We start from the raw sequence: 21,685 nt of genomic DNA on the forward strand, positions 1-21,685 counted from the left end.
GCAACCTAAGACAGTATTGGCGTAGTCATAGCACAAGCTCATATTCCCTGTGCCATTTTTTTAAAGCCGAGCTGAAAAGAATGTATGAATTTGATAATTTTTTATAATTAAAAAAATGTGAAAAAATAATTAAATAAATAAAAACAAACAACTAAACCAGGACATTAAAATATTCAGAACTTAAAATAAATCAGAACTTTTCATATTTCCCTAGAAATGTTATCTTGAGATGAAGGGCTGTCAAAAGAACATTTGTTTTCCAATGCTGAAGGAATCATTGCAAAATGCTTTCACGAGAGGTGACAGTTCAAGTTGCTGTTGCATTTTGAATCAGTCGTCTGTTTAATAGGACCCCACAGCAGAATGGACTCCTTTCATAAAATATAATAACATTTCAGAGCAATGTAGGTCAGGCAGCAAGAGAAAATGTGATTTGAGAAACATTATTTATACGATTCTTATGGGCAGGCACATCATTTTACTCCTGCGTTGTGTAAAAGGGAGCCATTTTGGAGGGTTTTTTCAATGCTAAAATATAAACCTTGGATTAACTGGAACATTGTAACAGTCATGTAAAGTTGGGGTGGTGTGGATGGAAGGTTGGAGGTTTAAACTTCACAAGGGTTGATTTGTAAATCATCAACATTGGGCTCTTGAGCAAGTTGTACCAGGTTATACTCTAGGGAAAAAGACTTTGTAATAAACATAATGTATATTTTACTAAATACTAAATGACTACTTATTCAAAGTCTGATAGGTTGATTTAATAACTGATTTCACCTCAAATGCCTGTGGAAAAGGGTATTGCGTAATGATGTGAATGCCAAACCTCACTTATGTTTACCCACTATAAAACCTCTTCAACATTTAACAGTTTATGTGCACTTTGCTTTTCTCAATATGGTTGATAGATAATAGCTAACAGAAAAAACTGAAACATTAGGTTAATATATGAATATCAATGCCCATATATCATATTTCATATACATTTATGCATTTAGTAGATGCTTTTATCCAAAGTGACTTATAATATAGAGCGACATGAGCACTTTGTTACAGATGCAACAATATTCAAAACAAAACAAAATTTACAATAACAACTTATAATAGAGGAACATAAACACCTCTGCACAGAGGCAAAAATATACAAAACACAACAATAATACTACGATGATGTAGAATTTTTACAAATTCACTAACATTTTTGCATTACATTTTTATAATAATTTATAAGAGATTTTTAAAAATTTGGATGGAAATGTGCTTCACAATAGAAAAAAAAAAACTTGATTCTATAAATCACTTTCTTTTTGCAAGACATTCCTCATTTACAAATGATTCAGTTTTCATATACTTTCATAGTATCATACCATGTAGCCAAGAATATGTATCTGTATGAATTTAACATCTATTTGATCTTTTCAACAATTTAATGCATCAATCTCAAGCAATCAAAAAGATTATGCCAGGCAATGAATAGCATCTTTAACTGTATTTGTCATGAATTTTCACAGGCTTATTAGATCATTCAACCATTATTATATTCTAACAGTTTGTAGCTCAGCCCAACTGCCAGCAGCTCCTGGCAACACTGTGGTATGATGGTTTCCCGGGTTGGAGACGTCGTCACTGGGCAGTGAAGCTCGTCACTTGCTTCATCATTGGCCTGCTCTTCCCTGTCTTCTCCCTCATATACCTTCTGGCTCCAAAGAGCACTCTTGGAACCTTCATCAAGAAGCCATTCATCAAGTTCATCTGCCACACTGCCTCCTACCTGACCTTCCTCTTGCTCCTCCTCCTCGCCTCACAGCATATCGTGCAAACGGACCTGCATGTACAGGGACCTCCACCCACCATTGTGGAGTGGCTGATCTTACCCTGGGTTCTAGGTAAGATTTCTTGGGTACATTTAAGCGCAACGGATGGATGGATGGATGGATGGATGGATGGATGGATGGATGGATGGGCTGGTGTACTTCAAATCTTAAAAGTATATTTAAAAAAAACTGTACTTATTGTACAGTATTGTACACTTACTGTACAGTTAATACCGTATTAATGAAATAAAAGGCCACTTAAGTGTACTTAAAGAGATTACACTTTTATGACTGTTTCTTAACCTAAGTACACTTTTAAATAGTGCACTTCATATTAAGGTAAAAATAAAAGTTTTAAATCATAATTTTTTATCTTTTGTTGTCCTTTGAAAAAGTACACTTATTTTGATGTCTTGACTAACATACTTAAACACATACTAGTGTTATTCAGTATTACATTTATACCCGGTTTCACAGACAAGGCTTAAGCCTAATCCCAGACTAAAAGCTGTTTTAACTGAAATCAACTTCCACGGACATATCTTAAAATACTGTATGTCAATGCCATTGTTTTGTCTCAAGATGCACACCAGTAATATTTTTTTTTCTAATGCATGTTTATGAAAGCCACTTAAATGTCCTAATTGAATTAAGTCCTAATTCTGGCTTAATCTAAGCTCTGTCTGTGAAACCGGGCCATAAAGTTAATAATTTTAATTGTACTGAATTGCAACTTCACCTTTACAGATGTGTAATTACAAATATATTTTAATACATGGTATTAGTTTCAATAGTGTACTTTAATTTACCATAAATCCTTGTCAGCACATTCAACACTTCAACCAGTAAGGACCAGTAGGTGTTTCAAAAAGCACTCGTACGTTTAACTAATTGCATTTAATATAAATTTAAACTATAATACATTTACATTTTAATTGTAAATAACATGCAATTAAGTGTCCAAAAACATTACATTCAGTTCGCACTTAAGTACATTCTTTTAAAGTATTTAATTTCCATAATAAGTCCTTGCTTTAAAATACACCAATCAGGCATAACATTATGAGCACTGACAGTTGAAGTGAATAACACTGATTATCTCTTCATCATGGCACCTGTTATTTGGTGGGATATATTAGGCAGCAAGTGAACATTTTGTCCTCAAAGTTGATGTGTTAGAAGCAGGAAAAATGGGTAAGTGTAAGGATTTGAGTGAGTTTGACAAGGGCCAAATTGTGATGGCTAGACGACTGGTTCAGAGCATCTCCAAAACTGCAGCTCTTGTGGGGTGTTCCCGGTCTGCAGTGGTCAGTATCTATCAAAAGTGCTCCAAGGAAGGAACAGTGGTGAACCAGCGACAGGATCATGGGCGGCCAAGGCTCATTGATGCACGTGGGGAGCAAAGGCTGGCCCGTGTGGTCCGATCCAACAGACGAGCTACTGGAGCTCAAATTGCTCAAGAAGTTAATGCTGGTTCTGATAGAAAGGTGTCAGAATACACAGTGCATCAGTTTGTTAAGTATGGGCTGCAGACCAGTCAGGGTGCCCATGCTGACCCCTGTCCACTGACGAAAGTGCCAACAGTGGGCACATGAGCATCAGAACTGGACCACGGAGCAATGGAAGAAGGTGGCCTGGTCTGATGAATCACGTTTTCTTTTACATCACGTGGATGGCCGGGTGTGTGTGTGTTGCTTACCTGGGGAACACATGGCACTAGGATGCACTATGGGAAGAAGGCAAGCTGGTGGAGGCAGTGTGATGCTTTTCTCGACGGGTCAGGGCTGTTTTGGCAGAAACACACTATTTGGAAGGTGGTCAAAATGTTATGCCTAATCGAAGTGTACTTCTTTTGCACACGGTCATATATCTTTTTCAAACTATGGCTTAAAATTTTTTTTAAATCCCTATGCAGAAAATGAATAGGAAAAATAAAGTGGGCGGACACTGTAATGCTGGAACCCAAAGGGTAAAACTGTAGTCTCAAATATCCATTTAGCTCAAATAATGACAAAACTATGATCTGTAACATTCATTTAGCTGACTCATTCGTCAAGCAGCAAAACTGTTCGACTGCACAGGAAATAGATACGGCTATGGTTTTATCCCTCTGATGAAGTAAATGAATACTCATGAATTATTGATCTAATAATTTATTGACCTCAAGACAAAAGCAGACGAAATCATATTTGAAGCCCCAGTTCAGAACTGATTACATCAGGGATCAATCATAATGGCTTGAGGTTTTCTCTAAAAGTACACACAAGCCCAGAAGTAGACACGAGTGGAGGCTTGAAACAAATTATGTGTAGTCTGGAGGACAGGTGCAATCAGATAGAAAGGAGTTTGCTTTATTTCTGTGAATAAGAAGCTGAACATCAGGCAGTAAAACATTGAAAAATATATATTTTAGCCTAGCAATATATATATATATATATTAATTTGGGGGGCAAGAAATGTTGCAAAATCCCTGAGGGGCAGGGCGGAAAATATGTTAAAAATATGGAAAATATGTCTTTTGTGTGTAACACCAAAAACACCAAATTCTATATCATTCTATAGGGCCTTAATTTTTTTCACAATTTCAGTTCATTTTTATGCATATTTTGCACTTTAGATTTTTTTTTCTTAAATGCAAACTGCAAAAAAGTTAAAAAAAAAAAATGTTTATTCTTAAACTCACTTTGAACATCACTGGAAAAAAAAAAAATATGCAGAAGAAACCTTGCCTTAAGGTATTCTGTAGTGAAAGTGGAAGAACTGTGCTTTTAATACCGTTTTACAGATATTCTAATTTTGTTTGTCCTTGCAGGCTTCATCTGGGCAGAGATTAAAGAGATGTGGGATGGAGGTTTCACAGAGTACATCCATGACTGGTGGAACCTGATGGATTTTGCAATGAACTCCCTCTACCTGGCCACCATATCTCTTAAAATGGTGGCCTACTTTAAGGTTGACACCATAATTTATATGCAAGCTACAGGGTCATTCCGTGTCAACTCAACCAGAGGTCCCCGGCTCAATATTTTTTTCTGTAGAAAGACAAATAGTGATGAAAGAAATCCCAGAGATATGGGCATGTTAATGTGGCTCCATGAGTAAACTGGTAAATTGTACACATTTTCATCAAAAACCAAATGTGGGTCACTATGCACACAGTTGATACTTTTTTCTTTTAAAGAGGAATATCTGAAGAACAAATGTGACCATGGACCACAAAACCAGTCGCACGGGTATATTTGTAGCAATAGCCAACGATACATTGTATGGGTCAGTAAAGATCATGTTCCATGGAGATATTTTGTAAATATCCTTCCATAAATATATCGAAAATGTATTTTTGTGAGTGGATATGCATTGCTAATGACTTCATTTGGACAACTTTAAAGGCGATTTTGTCAATATTTTGAGTTTTTTGAAACCTCAGATTCCAGATTTTCAAATAGTTGTATCTCAGCCAAATATTGTCCTATCCTAACAAACCATACACCAATTGAATTTATTTATTCAGCTTTCAGATGATGTATAAATCTCAATTTCAAAAAATTTACCCTATGACTGGTTTTGTGGTCTAGGGTCATAAATAACGTTAAAACTATCTCATTTTTCTATCAGCTTAATTGCATAGAACATACCCTACAGAAGAGGATTAGGGCCAAGCAATAATAAAAAAATAAAACCATCTCGAAATTAAAGTTGTTAAATTTCGAGAAAAAACTCGTTAAATTTCGAGAAAAAAGTCGAAATAAAATGTTGAGAATAAACTCATTAAATTACGAGAAAAAATGCGTTAAATTTCGAGAAAAAGGTCAAGATAAAATGTTTAGAATAAACTTGTTAAATTACGAGAAAAAAGTCGAGATAAAATGTTGAGAATAAAGTCATTAAATTACGAGAAAAAAGTCGTTAAATTATGAGAACAAACTCGTTAAATTTCAGGAAAAAAGTCGAGATAAAATGTTGAGAATAAACTCATTAAATTACGAAGAAAAAAACTCGTTAAATTTCGAGAAAAAAGTCGAGATAAAATGTTGCGAATAAAGTCATTAAATTACGAGAAAAAAGTCGTTAAATTACGAGAACAAATTCATTAAATTATGAGAAAAATATTGTTAAATTTCGAGAAAAAAGTCAAGATAAAATGTTGAGAATAAAGTCATTAAATTACGAGAAAAAAGTTGTTAAATCATGAGAACAAACTCGTTAAATTTCAGGAAAAAAGTCAAGATAAAATGTTGAGAATAAAGTCATTCAATTACGAGAATAAACTCATTAAATTAAGAAAAAAGTTGTTAAATTACGAGAACAAATTCGTTAAATTACAAGAATAAATTCATTAATTTAATGACTTTATTCTCAACATTTTACCTCGAACTTTTTTCTCGAAATTTAACAAATTTTGTCATAATTTAACGAATTTGTTCTCGTAATTTAACGACTTTTTTCTCATAATTTAATGACTTTATTCTCAACATTTTATCTTGACTTTTTTCTTGAAATTTAACAAGTTTTTTCTCGTAATTTAACGAGTTTATTCTCAACATTTTATCTCGACTTTTTCTTGAAATTTAACGAGTTTTTTCTCATAATTTAACGAGTTTATTCTCAACATTTTATCTCGACTTTTTTCTTGAAATTTAACGAGTTTTTTCTGGTAATTTAATGACTTTATTCTCAACATTTTATCTCGACTTTTTTCTTGAAATTTAACGAGTTTTTTCTCGTAATTTAACGAGTTTATTCTCAACATTTTATCTCGACTTTTTTCTTGAAATTTAACGAGTTTTTTCTGGTAATTTAATGACTTTATTCTCAACATTTTATCTCGACTTTTTTCTTGAAATTTAACGAGTTTTTTTCTCGTAATTTAACGAGTTTATTCTCAACATTTTATCTTGACTTTTTTCTTGAAATTTAACGAGTTTTTTCTTGAAATTTAACAACTTTAATCTCGAGATGGTTTTATTTTTTTATTATTGCTTGGCCCTAATCCTCTTCCGTACATACCTGTCTGAGTGACATAAATATTCTTTTTTTTTTTTTTTTTTTTTTTTTTTAAATGTCATGCCTGTAACTCTAAAAGTCTTCAAGATATCTTAATATCCTTCCTTAATATCCTATCTTAATATCCTTCTCCTTCATCTTCAAAAATCTTCATTTTTAAGACAGTATATACAGTAGTTCAGTCCCATATATATATTGGGACCCCAATGTGACGCCATGTCCAAATTGTTGAATTTTACCCATTTTAATTGGTCAAGAAGCAAATGCAAGTAACTTTTTAAACAGCTGATAGTTATTGTGTTTAAAGAGGAATTACACAAGATATTGTTATACAATTTACCAATTTAGTCATGGAGCCGCATTAAGATCTCCATATCTCCAGGATTGAACCATCGCAGGCCTTTAAAATGAAGATACCAAAAGAAAAGTTTGATAAGAACCAGAATCTAAAAGGATATTAAGATTTTATCTTTAATAATTCTTGAGTTACAGGCATGAAATCTTGAGGCAAATAAACAGAAGAAGTGCTTTTTGCCATTTTGGACTGTCACTGTTGGCATATAATAAACAAAGATTGCTCAATAGATTTTAATAATAGACCTAAAAATCTCTGTGTAAAAAATAAAATAATGATGCTGCCATCTTTCTTAAGTCATTGTTACACCCCTCTAATTTGGCTCCAAATCTCAGGTGAAAACTGTCATTTTGACCCCCCTCTACAAAATAGTGGATTAACTATACATCTGTGACATTTAATATTTTGGGTTTCATCACTATTTATGTTCGTCTTTCTACAGAAAAAATGTGAGCAAAATCAAAAATTTGTGCCAACAAAGTTTCCGATATTTTTGACACGGAATGACCCTACAGCCCTGGACTTGATACCTTTACAGATGACCACTTGTAAATAGTTTGTTTCAGGCATGGGCGTAGGTTTAGGGGGGACGCTAGGTACTAGTCCCTATCAATATTTTGAGATGACAAATTTGTCCCCACCAATATTTAGCAAGCTCCTTTGAACTGCTATTTGGATCTTTGCACTGCTATTTGGACCGATTCTAACGGCCAGGACGACGACAGTACAAGAAACGCCGTAATTTGATTGGCGGCGGGGTATCTGACAGGCTACACGCGCGGGCCGGGACTACTTTTGTGCTTGCACGAGCAGCGAGCGGGTGGTGTGTGTGTGTGTGTGCGCGCGCGCATGTTGACGACGCCGATGGTAAGTTACCAGGGCTGTCTCTCTGCCACATACAAAGGCCAGAGTAAAACATTTTAATATTCCGGTTTTTTTGCGCCCCATTTTGTACTTTGTAGATGCCACCCAAGAAGAAGAAAGGGGACATAAAAAGCTTTTTCATAAAGCAGAGTCAGAGTGTAAGTAGGCAAAATAACTAGCTAGCCACACAAATAAACTAGCAGTAGTGACTGACCAGGCTTTCAAATGCAGATTCTACTGTGGAAAATAGTATTAACTGGTGATAGTATGTGTTACCCAGGATGATAGAATGCTATGTTCGCAAGTAACTGAATGTCAATTAGCCTGTACCTTAACTTAGAATCTTGCAGTCAACATAAACGGTGGATCTGAGACATTTTTCGTTTCCTACATTCTGTTTATGTAATGGGGGTGTCCCCACCAAAGCTGAGACCAAACCTACGCCCTTGGTTTCAGGTTGTACAGAGTTTGAGCAGGACTAAAAAATGTCATTGTATAAGAAGGAATATGGTTTTCACCACAGCGTCTTTATTTATCTCACATATCTTCTCTCTCCATCAGTACAATAGCTCTCGTCCTCGTGTGGAGTGGGAGATGTGGCACCCTACGCTCATCGCAGAGGCTCTCTTCGCTATCGCCAACATCTTCAGCTCGCTGCGTCTCATCTCTCTGTTCACTGCCAACTCTCACTTGGGCCCACTGCAGATTTCTCTCGGCCGCATGCTGTTGGACATCCTCAAGTTCCTTTTCATCTACTGTCTGGTGCTGCTGGCTTTTGCCAACGGCCTCAACCAGCTCTATTTCTACTATGAGACGAAGGCGTCCGAAGAGCCCAACCACTGCAAAGGGATCCGTTGTGAGAAGCAGAACAATGCCTTCTCCACGTGAGTGAAACGCGCTGTGGAGTTGTTTAGTAGAATGTCCAGGCTACCCCTTGAGAAAATGAAGTACACTTTAGCATACTAAAATTATATACTTAAAGGGTTAGTTCACCCAAAAATGAAAATAATGTCATTTATCACTCATGCCGTTACCAAATCCGATGGCTCAGTGAGGCCTCCATAGCCAGCAATGACATTTCCTCTGGTTCAATATTAATATTATAAAGCGACGAGAATACTTTTGGAGTGCCAAAAAAACAAAATAACAACTTATATAGTGATGGCTGATTTCAAAACACTGCTTCTGGAAGATTCGGAGCATAATGAATCAGCGTGTCAAATCAGCGGTTCGGAGCGCCAAAGTCACATGATTTCAGCAGTTATTTTGTTTTTTTGGCGCATCAAAAATATTCTCGTCGCTTTATAATATTAATATTGAACCACTGTACTCACATGAACTGATTTAAATATGTTTTTAGAGTCCTTGGGAAGTAAAAATGTCCTGTGTGTTGAAGATATTAGATGATAATGACACAGCTCAACAGTCGAGCTCCCTGCTTGGCTCTGCAGTAACAGAGGTCTCGTATCATTGATAATAATCCGACTAAATGAACTGTGATGCACATATTACAAAACCCACAATGAAGCTTCGGTTGACTTGATCAATGAAAGTAATGTGGCCAAGATGCCACACACAGCTTAATGCTGACCTCCCGCAGAGGTCAAAATGAGAAAGAAATGAGAAAGGAAACGAGAGTGAAAATGGTTATGATCTTCCTGAGATTTTGCATCATAGCATGAGCCTTGAAGAATCATTTGATCTCAGAGGACAAAGACGAAATTATAGAGCTGTGCTTCATCCATCAACTGTTGTGTAATGACGGGAATCTTTTGCTCAAGGCTGTGCGGTAATAATGTGATCGGAAATGGGAAGAGATTTCAATGAGAAAAATATATTTCAAAACTACTCTTGAGAGGACCAATATTTGAGTAAGTAAAAACAGTCTGGAAAATGTCCTATCCACTTTTCCTTGGCTGTTTTTCCCCCCACATTCATCCATTCAATGTTTTGAAGTTGAAATTTGAACTTAAATTGAACTGCAATCAATCAATCAATCAATCAATCAATCAATCAATCTTTCTGTCCATCCATAAGACCTATCAACCTTCAAATCTATCTATCTATCTATCTATCTATCTATCTATCTGTCTATCTATCTATCTATCTATCTATCTATCTATCTATCTATCTATCTATCTATCTATCTATCTATCTATCTATCTATCTATCTATCTATCTATCTATCTATCTATCTATCTTTCTTTCTATCTTTCTTTAAGTTGCAGGCTGTTGATAATAGTGCAGGAAAAATGTCTTAAAAGAGCATTATTGGCACCCTTTCAATTCAGTGACCCAATTCAGTTCTGACTTTCCCATATGCTTCACTCAGTGTGTGTATGTGTGTGTTTGCAAGAATCTGACAATTTCTGCTTTGCTTTTTTCTTTATTTCCCCCTCTCTCTCTTTGACTTCTCAGGCTGTTTGAAACTCTTCAGTCTCTTTTCTGGTCTGTGTTCGGGCTGTTGAATCTGTACGTCACCAATGTGAAGGCTCGTCATGAGTTCACCGAGTTTGTAGGGGCCACCATGTTCGGCACTTACAACGTTATCTCGCTGGTGGTGCTACTGAACATGCTAATCGCTATGATGAACAATTCTTACCAGCTTATTGCTGTGAGTGGCATCAAATACTGATGATTATCTTTCATAGTGTAAGGTTTATGCTACTTTCACATCAATTGTTTGGGATTGAAAGTATGGTAACACTTTAGTATGGGGAACAATTCTCACTTTTAACTAGCTTATTAGCTTGCATATTGGCTGTTTATTAGTACTTATAGAGCACATATTAATGCCTTATTCTACATCCCTAAATCCTAGCCCATACCTAAACTGAAACGCTACAACAACTACCTTACTAACTATTAATAAGCAGTAAATTAAGAATTTATTGAAGCAAAAGTCATAGTTAATAGTGAATGTGTACCCCATACCACAGTGTTACCGTAAGTATTAGTGAAAGTAAGAGATTTAGAGCAATTGTAGAGAACTTGCAATATGTGAAGTCAGATTTAATAATAATTTAATATTCACACTTAGTGAATATGACAAGTTTTTGTGCTGAAACTCTATCTACCAGCAATGCAGTTTAAGCAGATGCTAAATGTCCTCAAATAGCACTGTGCCATATTTGATAGTTTTATGAATGAGATGCAATCTAACAGCTATTTGGATGGTGCAATTAATTAATATTGTGCTATTACCAACGGGGTCAATGACAAATAAGAGTGTCCTTGAGCAAATGTAGTTTAAAACACATGTGCCAAGCTCTTAATATTTTTAGTATGTATTCTTTTATTCATGTAGTTTCATACAGTTTAATTTTAGGTTACATAGTTACTTACTATAATAATAACAACAGTAAATTGTGCATAATTACAAGTAACTAACCTTAACCAAGCCCTAATCCTAACCTTAATCCTATAGTAAGTACATGTAGTTAATATTATTATTCATAAAAAGCAAGTTTTTTGAAAAATTGCACCACTTTACATTTTTAATGTCAGATTATATGATATTAAAAGGTTAGTTCACCCAAAAATGAAAATTCTGTTATTACTCACCCTCACGTCTTTCCACACCCGTAAGACCTTCGTTCATCTTCAAAACACAAATTAAGATATTTTTGATAAAATCCGATGGTTCAGTGAGGCCTCTATTGCCTACAAGACAATTAACACTTTCAATGCCCAGAAAGCTACTAAAGATGTATTTAAAATAGTTCATGTGACTACAGTGGTTCAACCTTATTCAACAATATCTAGTGATGGCGACTTCAAAAGACTGCTTCATGAAGCTTTGAAGCTTTACGAATCTTTTGTTTCGAATCAGTGGTTCGGAGCATGTATCAACCTGCCAAAGTCACGTGATTTCAGTAAACAAGGCTTTGTTACGTCATAAGTGTTTCGAAATTTCAGTGGTTCACCACTGGGGGCGTGGCTTTGGCAGTTTGATACATGCTTCTTGAAGCAGTGTTTTGAAATCGCCCATCACTAGATATTGTTGAATAAAGTCGTTATTTTGGGTTTTTTGGCGCACAAAAAGTATTCTTGTCGCTTCATAACATTAAGGTTGAACCACTATAGTCACATGAACTGTTTTAAATATGTTTTAGTAGCTTTCTGGGCATCTGAAAGTGTTAATTTTCTTGCTGTCAATGCAGGCCTCACTGAGCCATCGGATTTTATCAAAAATATCTTAATTTGTGTTCCGTCAAGGCGAGTAATTAATGACAGAATTTTCATCTTTGGGTGAACTAACCCTTTAAGAGACTTATTAACCTTGACACAGTCATGAGGGTCTTCCCTCCCTCTCTATGATATCATTTCCTGTTTTATGTTTCGGCTTGTAAATTCCCCCTATATGTTTAATATCCACATTGAATCTTTTCACACATTTAATGAATATTAAATCCATTAGTGTCTTCAAGATACTAAGAGACCATCATATTTTAGCAGTTTTGTGAGTCAGATGATCTCATATTTATGTATTTTCCAGCATGTTAGTTATATAAGCTACATTTAGAGCCATTTTCACCGCCTGCATGCGTCTCACAATTGGAACTGTTATTCAAGTAAACACAATTCTGAGTAAACGAGCATCATCCAATCACAACAAAAGCCAATCTGGGATACTATCCCAATTGGCACTTTCAGCACTGTCCTCCATCCAACTGGCTGTGTGTTGTTCTGCTGCAGGATCACGCGGACATTGAGTGGAAGTTTGCTCGTACAAAGCTGTGGATGAGCTACTTTGATGAGGGAGGGACGTTACCGCCACCCTTCAACATCATACCTAGTCCAAAGTCTGTGTGGTACCTGTGTGTGTGGCTGCACTGCCGTCTGTGTGGACACGGAGAGCCAAGGCAAGAGTGTAAACATGGAAACCTCAAAGAGTTCACGGTAATGCATTGTGCGCTCTCATTCTGCATGCGGCGTGGGTGGTACATTATAGCTTTCACTCAGTAAATGTGACACAGCCCTTGACTAAAGCAAACAAAAACAGCATAATTGCCATTATAAACAGCGATTTTTGAAGAATCATGAGAAGTAGTGCTGAAGACAAGCATTGTTATCATTATTGCTGGAAAGTTGGAAAGTTCTGCTATTCATTTACTAAACAATCAGACTCAATATTTTAACCTGGTGGATGATTAAACAGGCAAAACAATCCCATAGGTTTGCAGTGAAGAAGAGAAATGTTTTCAGTGACATGGTGACATGCTTCATGCTGCAGTGCATTCTGGGAGCCATGGGTGAGTTTTGTATGATGCACCCAGAATGCACTGCAGCATGAAGCATGTTACTGTTGTTGAGATTCATTCGCTGATGTCGAAGTGAGTCTAATAGACACAAGAGTTCAAAAAGTTCAAAAGCCTTCAGATTATCTGATTAAACACTGCTGTAGAATCACAGGGCTACAATAATCAAAAATATAAAAATCACCCATATGATCAAAGTTTAGACACTGGACGAGATCAGTGAATCAGCCATTAGATGATAATTATGTCACCATCCATAACTATCACATTTTCTCTTGGCTTTTTTGCCATAACAAATGTGTCTTATACACACAGTTACAGCAGCCAGAGAAAAAATAATGTCTATATAGTGGGTGTATGATGTATATTACGGAGTTATGATATGAACTATATTCCTTTCTCCACTGACGTTCTGAGTTGTTCAAAGCATTTCTAAAGATACTGATTGTTAGAAGGCAGCTGTCTGACTCAGATGGTGAACGACAACATGGTTTGTGTAACATCAGCAACACATTATTAGCTGTTTGATAATGTAGTCAAGCAAAAAGCTAATAATTTTAATTACCGTCATGTGTCTGACGTTGTAAAAAGCGATAGCATTGTGCAGCGTTTACCTCAGTAAGTTGACCGAGCGGATCTCTGAGCTCGTGCGGGTGCGTGGAGGCGGACCTAATTGGCATATTCATAGATCTGCGCATATCAAATGAAGCGGTCCCACTTTATATTAAGTGGCCTTAAATACTATGTACTTACATTTAAATTAATGATTTGATACAATGCACTTATTGTGTACATATATGTTTTTACATTGTACTTATATCTGAAAAACACCTGCATGTAATTACATCTGTAATTAATTTCTGTAATTACATTTATAATTACATCCCTTACACCTAACCCCTACCCTTAAACCTACCCATACCACCCAAGCTTTCCTTAACCTTACCCGTATCCCAATTCAATAGCAGAAAAAGTGTTTTGCAATTCAATATGAACCCAATAAGTACATTGTACTTATTTTTTGATGTAAGTACATAGTAGTTAAGGCCATTTAATATAAAGTGGGACCAATGAAGCAAAGGTGTAGGGTTACATCCAGGCTTTTTTGTCAAGAATATTTTTTTTTTTTTTTTTCAGAGGAAAACATTTTTTAAATATGTCGCTTTAGTGCTTAAAGATGAGTTTTAAAGGATGAAATTATTGACTACAGGAGGACTTTAAAAAGTCAAGAGCCCAACTAAAGCAAACACTGATCACCATAATAGTGAACAAAACATTTTCAATAAAACATCAACATCTAAACCTCTGTTCATTCTCAATAAGAGCTTCTGTAGATGTATGACAGAAATAAAGTCAAACTGGTTAGTAATAATAAGTGAAGCTGGTAATGCTGTTTGTGGAGTTGTCCATGTTCAGTGTCCGCTGGGAAACTTCCTGACTGCTAAAAACTATAAGAATGTTAGGGGATAATGTTTTAACAGTGTTATCACTAAATAATTTTAGAGAATGTTATCCTACCTTTTAGGAAAACATTCTGGGAACAAAAATAAAACTTGGCTCTGAAAACATTACTAGAAAAAAAAAAAGAATTCTAGCTGGGTAAACTATATCTAGAAACCTTGTAACCAGAACACCATTGCAAGCAACCACCCTGAAGATTTAAAGGGTTAGTTCATCCAAATGAAAATTCTGTCATCAATTACTCACCCTCATGTCGTTCCAAACCCGTAAGACCTTCGTTCATCTTACTCTCTGTATAGTGGCCAGATTGACAAGATAACGGAGGTGGAGGTGGGTTGAACAGGTTGGTGGTTTTGCTCCCTTTTGCGCTCACTGTTGATTGGCAAGTCCTGCATACTGGAGTGAATAACAAGTCATTTTAACCAGCGTCAAGTTTGTGCTGGTGCTACCGATATTTCATTTTTTAACCCTTAAATGCATACCTCGGTATGTCATTCACTACCCTCCTCCTCATTCATTTTTTAAAGTTAGAAATCAACCTTCTTGGTATTCCTCAATCAATTCATTCTAAAGAATATAACAAGAAAAAAAATCATAAAATTATAAAAGAATTCCTGTTTTTGTATTCATTTTTTGTGAAAATAGTATAGGGTCGCTATCGACCCGAGGTGTGTATAAGTGTACGTATATTTTTTCTGCACAGCAATAACTGAATCTTAGATGACGGAATAAGTGCAATTCACCTTTATTCCACAAGGTGGCAATGTCTGATACACAATGATGAAGTGAGGATTCATTCAGACAAAAAACGAAAGAATAAGCAAAACATGAAATGGCTCAACAATTTACTGCAGAGCAAGTACTGAACGCAATAAAATATGACTGTAACTGTCACTGGATGGATCTGGTGAAGCTGTTAGCGATTGAAATATTGATTTTGAAGATGCTGAAAATTATATAGTTTTGATAATATGTTTGAGATCGCGAATTGGCTCATATTTGTGACCTCAAACATAAAACCTATAGCCTATTATTTGCTGAATTTACTGGGAAATGAGCTCTGAGGAGGACAGTGATGATGGCATAAAACATCTGCTCAAACTGAGCCCTTTCAAGCTCCAAAAGGTAACAAAATATGATTTATTTTATTCTTCTGTAATTGTTAGCTACTCTAATATCAGAGGAGTTTTATATTACCGCGACAGGTAGAGATCCTTCTGTGTTAGATATAGATCCGGGTCGATAAAGACCCGAATATGTAAGAATGATTGGCGAAACAGTCATGCATTTAAGGGTTAAATATCACGATTATCGTCAATACCGGTAATATATGAATGAATAACATTGCAAATTTTAAATAATTTCAGCATGAAGGATGAAACCTTCATGAATTCTAAATTGCCCTCGAAATGGTTTCAAGGATGTCCTGCCATTAAAATAATGTTTGGATTTAACCTGCTAGGGCTTGTCTTTTTGACGTCCAGCCTCAAGTTGCCCTAGGCCGATGTTGGTTGCTAGGCAACTTCGTTTCAACCATACCAATTCCCCTGACATCTTTCGAACAGTTGAACTTCTCTCCTCTGTGAGGTGGGCTCTACTGTTTCTGCAAACTCACTCACCCACGTTCTCCCACACAGCACATGGAGCGCACAGTTTTGGGTTTAAGAATCATTATGGAAGGCTGCTACCATTTATTTTTGAATTTTTAGCTGGCATTTCAGTATTTCAGAATATGTGTGTGAAATGCTTTCAGAAGGTTTCAAGGAATAGTTTGAGTGAAAATGAAAAATCTGTCATTTACTCACCCTCACGTCATTCCAAACCTGTATGACGTTCTTCTGTGGAATACATTCAGAGAAAATTTGAAAAATGTGCTGGTATAGAGTACCTCAGGGATGATGTGTTTTTGTAGGCAAAACCCGGAAGCGAGTTAGCATTTTAGGACTTCCGGTTCCATCACCCTGAAGTCTATCCCTGTGTCTCAATCAGCTCCCTAGCTCCCTAGGTCGTGAATCAGTATATAATGAAAGTGAATGTGGCTGATACCCTGATCAGTGCCCTGACTGAACTAGGGAGCTGATTGAGACACGCTATGGTTTTTTTTGAATGGGTTTTTGCTAAATCGCCTGAAATAAGGTCTGTGGTTAACAAAGCCTCTAAATATTTTCACGTTTTGATCTATGACATAAAACACACCAATTATAACCAGCTTGTGATTTTTTTTAAACCTTTATTGTGTCTTAAAAACGGCGGTTGCTAACAAGTTGCTAAAATAGACTACTTCCTTTGGCGAGGACTTTAGACGTCATCATGACAAACAGGACATTTGGACAGCGTTTCTCATGAAAAAGTGGATAAGTATTCATACACAGCACAGATCATAATCAGCGAGCATGTTTTTAAATAATGTTGTTTTTTAAATACAGTTTGAGGAAGCTTGGTGGTGGTGACGTTGATCCGTGACCATGGTGTGCTGTCCGTTTATAGCCTACTCTTAGCTTTTTATATCTGACCACTTTATTTAGGCTTCAAAATGTACAAATGTTGTGTTAACTTGTAAAGACTATCTTGACAGACAAAACGTGTAAGTGTCTTAACCTTTTGTTAAACACAGAGCTTATTTTTTGCGATTTTTGAAAAGTCTATGGGAAAAATACATAAGCTTTCGATTAAGGGAACCCGTGCAGTGCTAACTTCTGGGTTGGCCTACAAAAACACATCATCTCTGAGGTACTCTATACCATTTAACCCCGTTCCTTTTCAACCCTGACCACTTTTATGATAGCTATTTGATACTTTTGCGTCCTTTTTGAAGCTGTTGCAATGACAAAAAAAAAATTACTTCAACACCCCCTTAAAAAGTTAAACTTTTAGGCTGGTCTGCCTCAGCGGTCTAACAGCACTCGTCAACATCAAAATGATGGCCAATCAGATCAAAGAAGGCGGGGCTTACTATTCACTGAAGTGTGAATTCCAACATGACGCTTTTAGTGTGTGTGCATGTTAAGATATAAGTAGCTAAACTTTTAATATTTGATGGATTTGTTTAATGACCCACAGTAATGCTGCATTCACACCCCAGACAGCAACATAGTGTGGCCCAGATCTGGTCCACATCTGATACATGTGGATTACATACAGACCAGATGTGGGCCGGAACTGGGCCGACACTATATTGCTGTCAGGGACATAACTTAAATTATGACATTCATAACAATGTGACAAGACGAGAGTTTTTTTTTTTTTTTTCATTTATTTATTTATTTATTTTTTACATTTTTGGGATTAGACATACAAACAAGATCAAGTCTATATATATATGTGCATATTTTAAAATAAAATATTATTTGCAAAGAGGGTTAGGGTTTAAATCTGACTACTTCACCACTATAAAAAAAACTTCTTTCACTGTTCTTATTTTTTCTTTATTCCCTTAAATCCCATTTAATCCTTTAATTATTTAATTAACTTCTAATTTACTGTTCAAGACATGGTCAAGGCCTTGGTTCCACAGATGAAAGTCATGCAGGTTTGGAACAGGTGAACAAATGACAACAATTTTCATTTTTAGGAGCTATTCTATACTATATTATCTATTCAGGGTTATTATCATTAAGTAAAACCTTAAAAAAAAAAACATGTTTGTTACTTCGTTTAGTTTATCTTGAAGTACTAAAATAACTAATAAATAAAAACTAATGGATAAAAATGGATAAAATGAGAAAAACATGATCAAAGACATTTTTTAATCAAAATAACTAAAACTTTAAAATCATAGTGAAACAGAAAATATAAAAATAATATGTCATTTAAAATATTAACGAAAATTATAATAGTATATCAATGATACTAAAACAACACTGGAACCATTTTATCATATGTACTGTATAATGCCACACATTTACTGTTGCAATCTGTTATTATCCTATCTGTTTCAGGAAAGGCATGCCGATAACCTCATTCAGAACCAGCACTACCAGGTAATGCCATTTTTTCTGTATCCATCACATTTTGGCATCCATGTTACAAATCCGTTTCCCAGCATGCTGTTAGATTCAAACCTTGCTCTTAATATGTTAACAATTGCCAGCAGTTTATTTAAATGAGAAAACAAATGTTAGCCTATGGGAATCATGCATATCAATGACTTATTAGAGCTTTGCAAGGCATATAATTTGCATATTTTCCATAAATTATAGTTCTAGGCTCTTACAAAGAAACAAATCATGAACTTTTAAAATGTTTAAAATAAAAAGTGCATGATTATGCTGAAAATATATCTTGACAGTATATAGAAATGATGTTAATTACAATTTGTGAATATTTAGTACTTGCTCTAATTGCATAACATCCTGTCCTGCTGCTTAGTTTATAACCACTGGATCCCTGCTGATTTCTAATGTATTAATACATAGCCAGCCAGACTCCAGCAACCTCTGGTGCAGGTCGCGACACTGTAATGAACATCCCTTATGAAAGAACACTGCTGTCACTGAACAAGTCATAGTAAAAATGACTTGTAAAAAAGTGTGTGTCAAGTTCCAAAATGGACAAAAAGAACCATAAAAATATCACGAGTGCCATTATAAGTGAATAACGACTTTTCAAATCTTTTGTATAAATTCACAAGACCAGGAGTGTAGTGGAAGTCTTATGGGCTACTTTTGTGATACTTTTTTTTAGGTGTTCAAGCACGTAGTGCTGAAACACTATTGTTAATTGTTAGGATTTTCAAAGATCAGCATTCTGCCTTGAAGTGATCGGGCAGACCAAACTGTAAGTCGTGCAGACTTAAATCTCTTTGTGGGATGGTAGTGCCCACCCTGTCTACAACGTCACAGAGGCTTGCCCCAATCGGCCTGATGGTGGCGCTACAGTGATCAAAAGTACGAAATCATTCATAACTCTTAAACTGTTTGCTCAAGACCAGGGGTGTCCAAACTCGGTCCTGGAGGGCCACTGTCCTGCAGAGTTTAGCTCCAATTTGCCTCAATACACCTGCCTGGAAGTTTTTAGTATGCCTAGCCCGAGATACACTGCACGATTTTAGCAATCGTATAAGATCATTTACAAATCACGTGCGACATGGATCTATTAAACTTGGGTACATGCATGTAGACTGTACGTTGATGACACTTATACTCGTAGGCTACGATGCAAGTTTCTATAGAAGAATAAAACGTCATCTGCTAGTGGTAAACTACGGATCCCCGCACATGACATGCAAGAAAAAAAGTTAAATTGTGCACACGATTTACTAATTCTTTCCCTCGATTTACTAAATCGTGCACACGATTTACTATTTCGTTCCCTTGATTTATAAATCATGTGCATGATTTATAAATTGAGGGAACGAAATAGTAAATCGTGTTTACATTTTAATAAATCGAGGGAACAAATTAGCAGGGTTGCCAAGTTTTCACAACAAAACCCGCCCAATTGCTCCTTAAAACTAGCCCAAAACTAGCCCAAATCGCATTTCAAGGGGGGTCTGCGTATTTGGCCGGGGCTCCCCTGGTTAAATTCGCATTCCAGGGGCTAAATGTCACGTTATTTGGGGTCGATTCAACCCGTGGACATGAAAAACAACCCGCGGCAAAAGTGTAAAAGTAGCCCAATTCCGTGGGAAAACCGCGGACTTGGCAACACTGTGAATTAGTAAATCGTGCGCATGATTTAGCCTACTATTTTTTTTTCCCCTGCATGTCATGTCCAGAGATCCATAATAAACAAAAAGACCAAGTTGAATCACACTTTGGCAGTTGTAGTGTTTATGTGTGCTGAAAAAAAAGGAAGGCAATCTTTCGTCTGGGACAGCCAAAAATCGTGTATCTTAGGCTTAAAGGATTAGTTCACTTTAAAAAAAAAAAAAAAAAAAAAATCCTGATAATTTACTCACCCCCATGTCATCCAAGATGTTCATGTCTTTCTTTCTTCAGTCGAAAAGAAATAAAGGTTTTTGATGAAAACATTCCAGGATTATTCTCCTTATAGCGGACTTCAATGGAGCCCAAACGGTTGAAGGTCAAAATTACAGTTTCAGTGCAGCTTCAAAGAGCTTTAAACGATACCAGACGAGGAATAAGGGTCTTATCTAGGGAAACGATCGGTCATTTTCGATGTAAATGTATATGCTTTATATAAACAAATGATCACCTTGCGCCAAAACCGCACTTCCGTATTCTTCAAAAAGCTTATGCTGTATGTCTTACGCCTTCCCTATTCTATTTACGGAAAAAAAAGGAACTGGCGCTGCGTTCGTTCCGTAAGTAGAATTTTGACCTTCAATCGTTTGGAGGCCATTGAAGTCCATTATATGGAGAATAGTCCAGGAATGTTTTCATCAAAAACCTTAATTTCTTTTCGACTGAAGAAAGAAAGACATGAACATCTTGGATGACATGGGGGTGAGTAAATTATCGGGATTTTTTTTTTTTTTTTTTAAGTGAACTAATCCTTTAAGACCTTGATTAGCTGGTTCAGGTGTGTTTAATTGGGGTTGGAGCTAAACTTTGCAGGACAGTGGCCCTCCAGGAGCAGGATTAGACACCCCTGCTCAAGAAGAACAAAATGCACATCTTGGATTTGATCTGGTGTTTTTAAAACTTGACAACTAAATTATTGTATATTACGTGATTTTTCACACATGCACACCGTATTCATACCATATGATAGAACTCCTCATTCTGAACAACTTTGCCTGTAGGACCACTGCTGTCAGTTGAATCATTCGTTAAAAATATTGGAGATTATTTGAAAAACCTACTTTCGCGAACTAGTCCTAGGTTTTTCACTCAACCTCGATAAAACCACTGCAGCACAATTCTGGACTCTCTAGGTCAATAATTATCCCAAAAAAAATGTTGAACTTTGGCATTTGGGTGGCTATAACAGGGTCATTTACAAAAGGGGGCATGGTCAAG

General features: G+C 36.1%; 1 protein-coding gene across 1 annotated transcript in view; it reads left to right on the forward strand.

Moving 5' to 3' along the window:
* The window catches only part of LOC125253108 (short transient receptor potential channel 5-like), a 55,485-nt gene that overhangs the window by 25,870 nt on the left and 7,930 nt on the right, over nt 1-21,685 (forward strand). The window contains exons 4-9 of the mRNA XM_048166888.1: nt 1,553-1,889; nt 4,630-4,769; nt 8,602-8,924; nt 10,459-10,654; nt 12,739-12,942; nt 18,701-18,742. Of these exons, the coding sequence (XP_048022845.1) occupies nt 1,553-1,889; nt 4,630-4,769; nt 8,602-8,924; nt 10,459-10,654; nt 12,739-12,942; nt 18,701-18,742 (1,242 nt within the window). The remainder of the gene's footprint in view (nt 1-1,552; nt 1,890-4,629; nt 4,770-8,601; nt 8,925-10,458; nt 10,655-12,738; nt 12,943-18,700; nt 18,743-21,685) is intronic.

Source organism: Megalobrama amblycephala, linkage group LG18 (assembly GCF_018812025.1).
Source record: "Megalobrama amblycephala isolate DHTTF-2021 linkage group LG18, ASM1881202v1, whole genome shotgun sequence".
NCBI classification, from domain to species: domain Eukaryota; kingdom Metazoa; phylum Chordata; class Actinopteri; order Cypriniformes; family Xenocyprididae; genus Megalobrama; species Megalobrama amblycephala.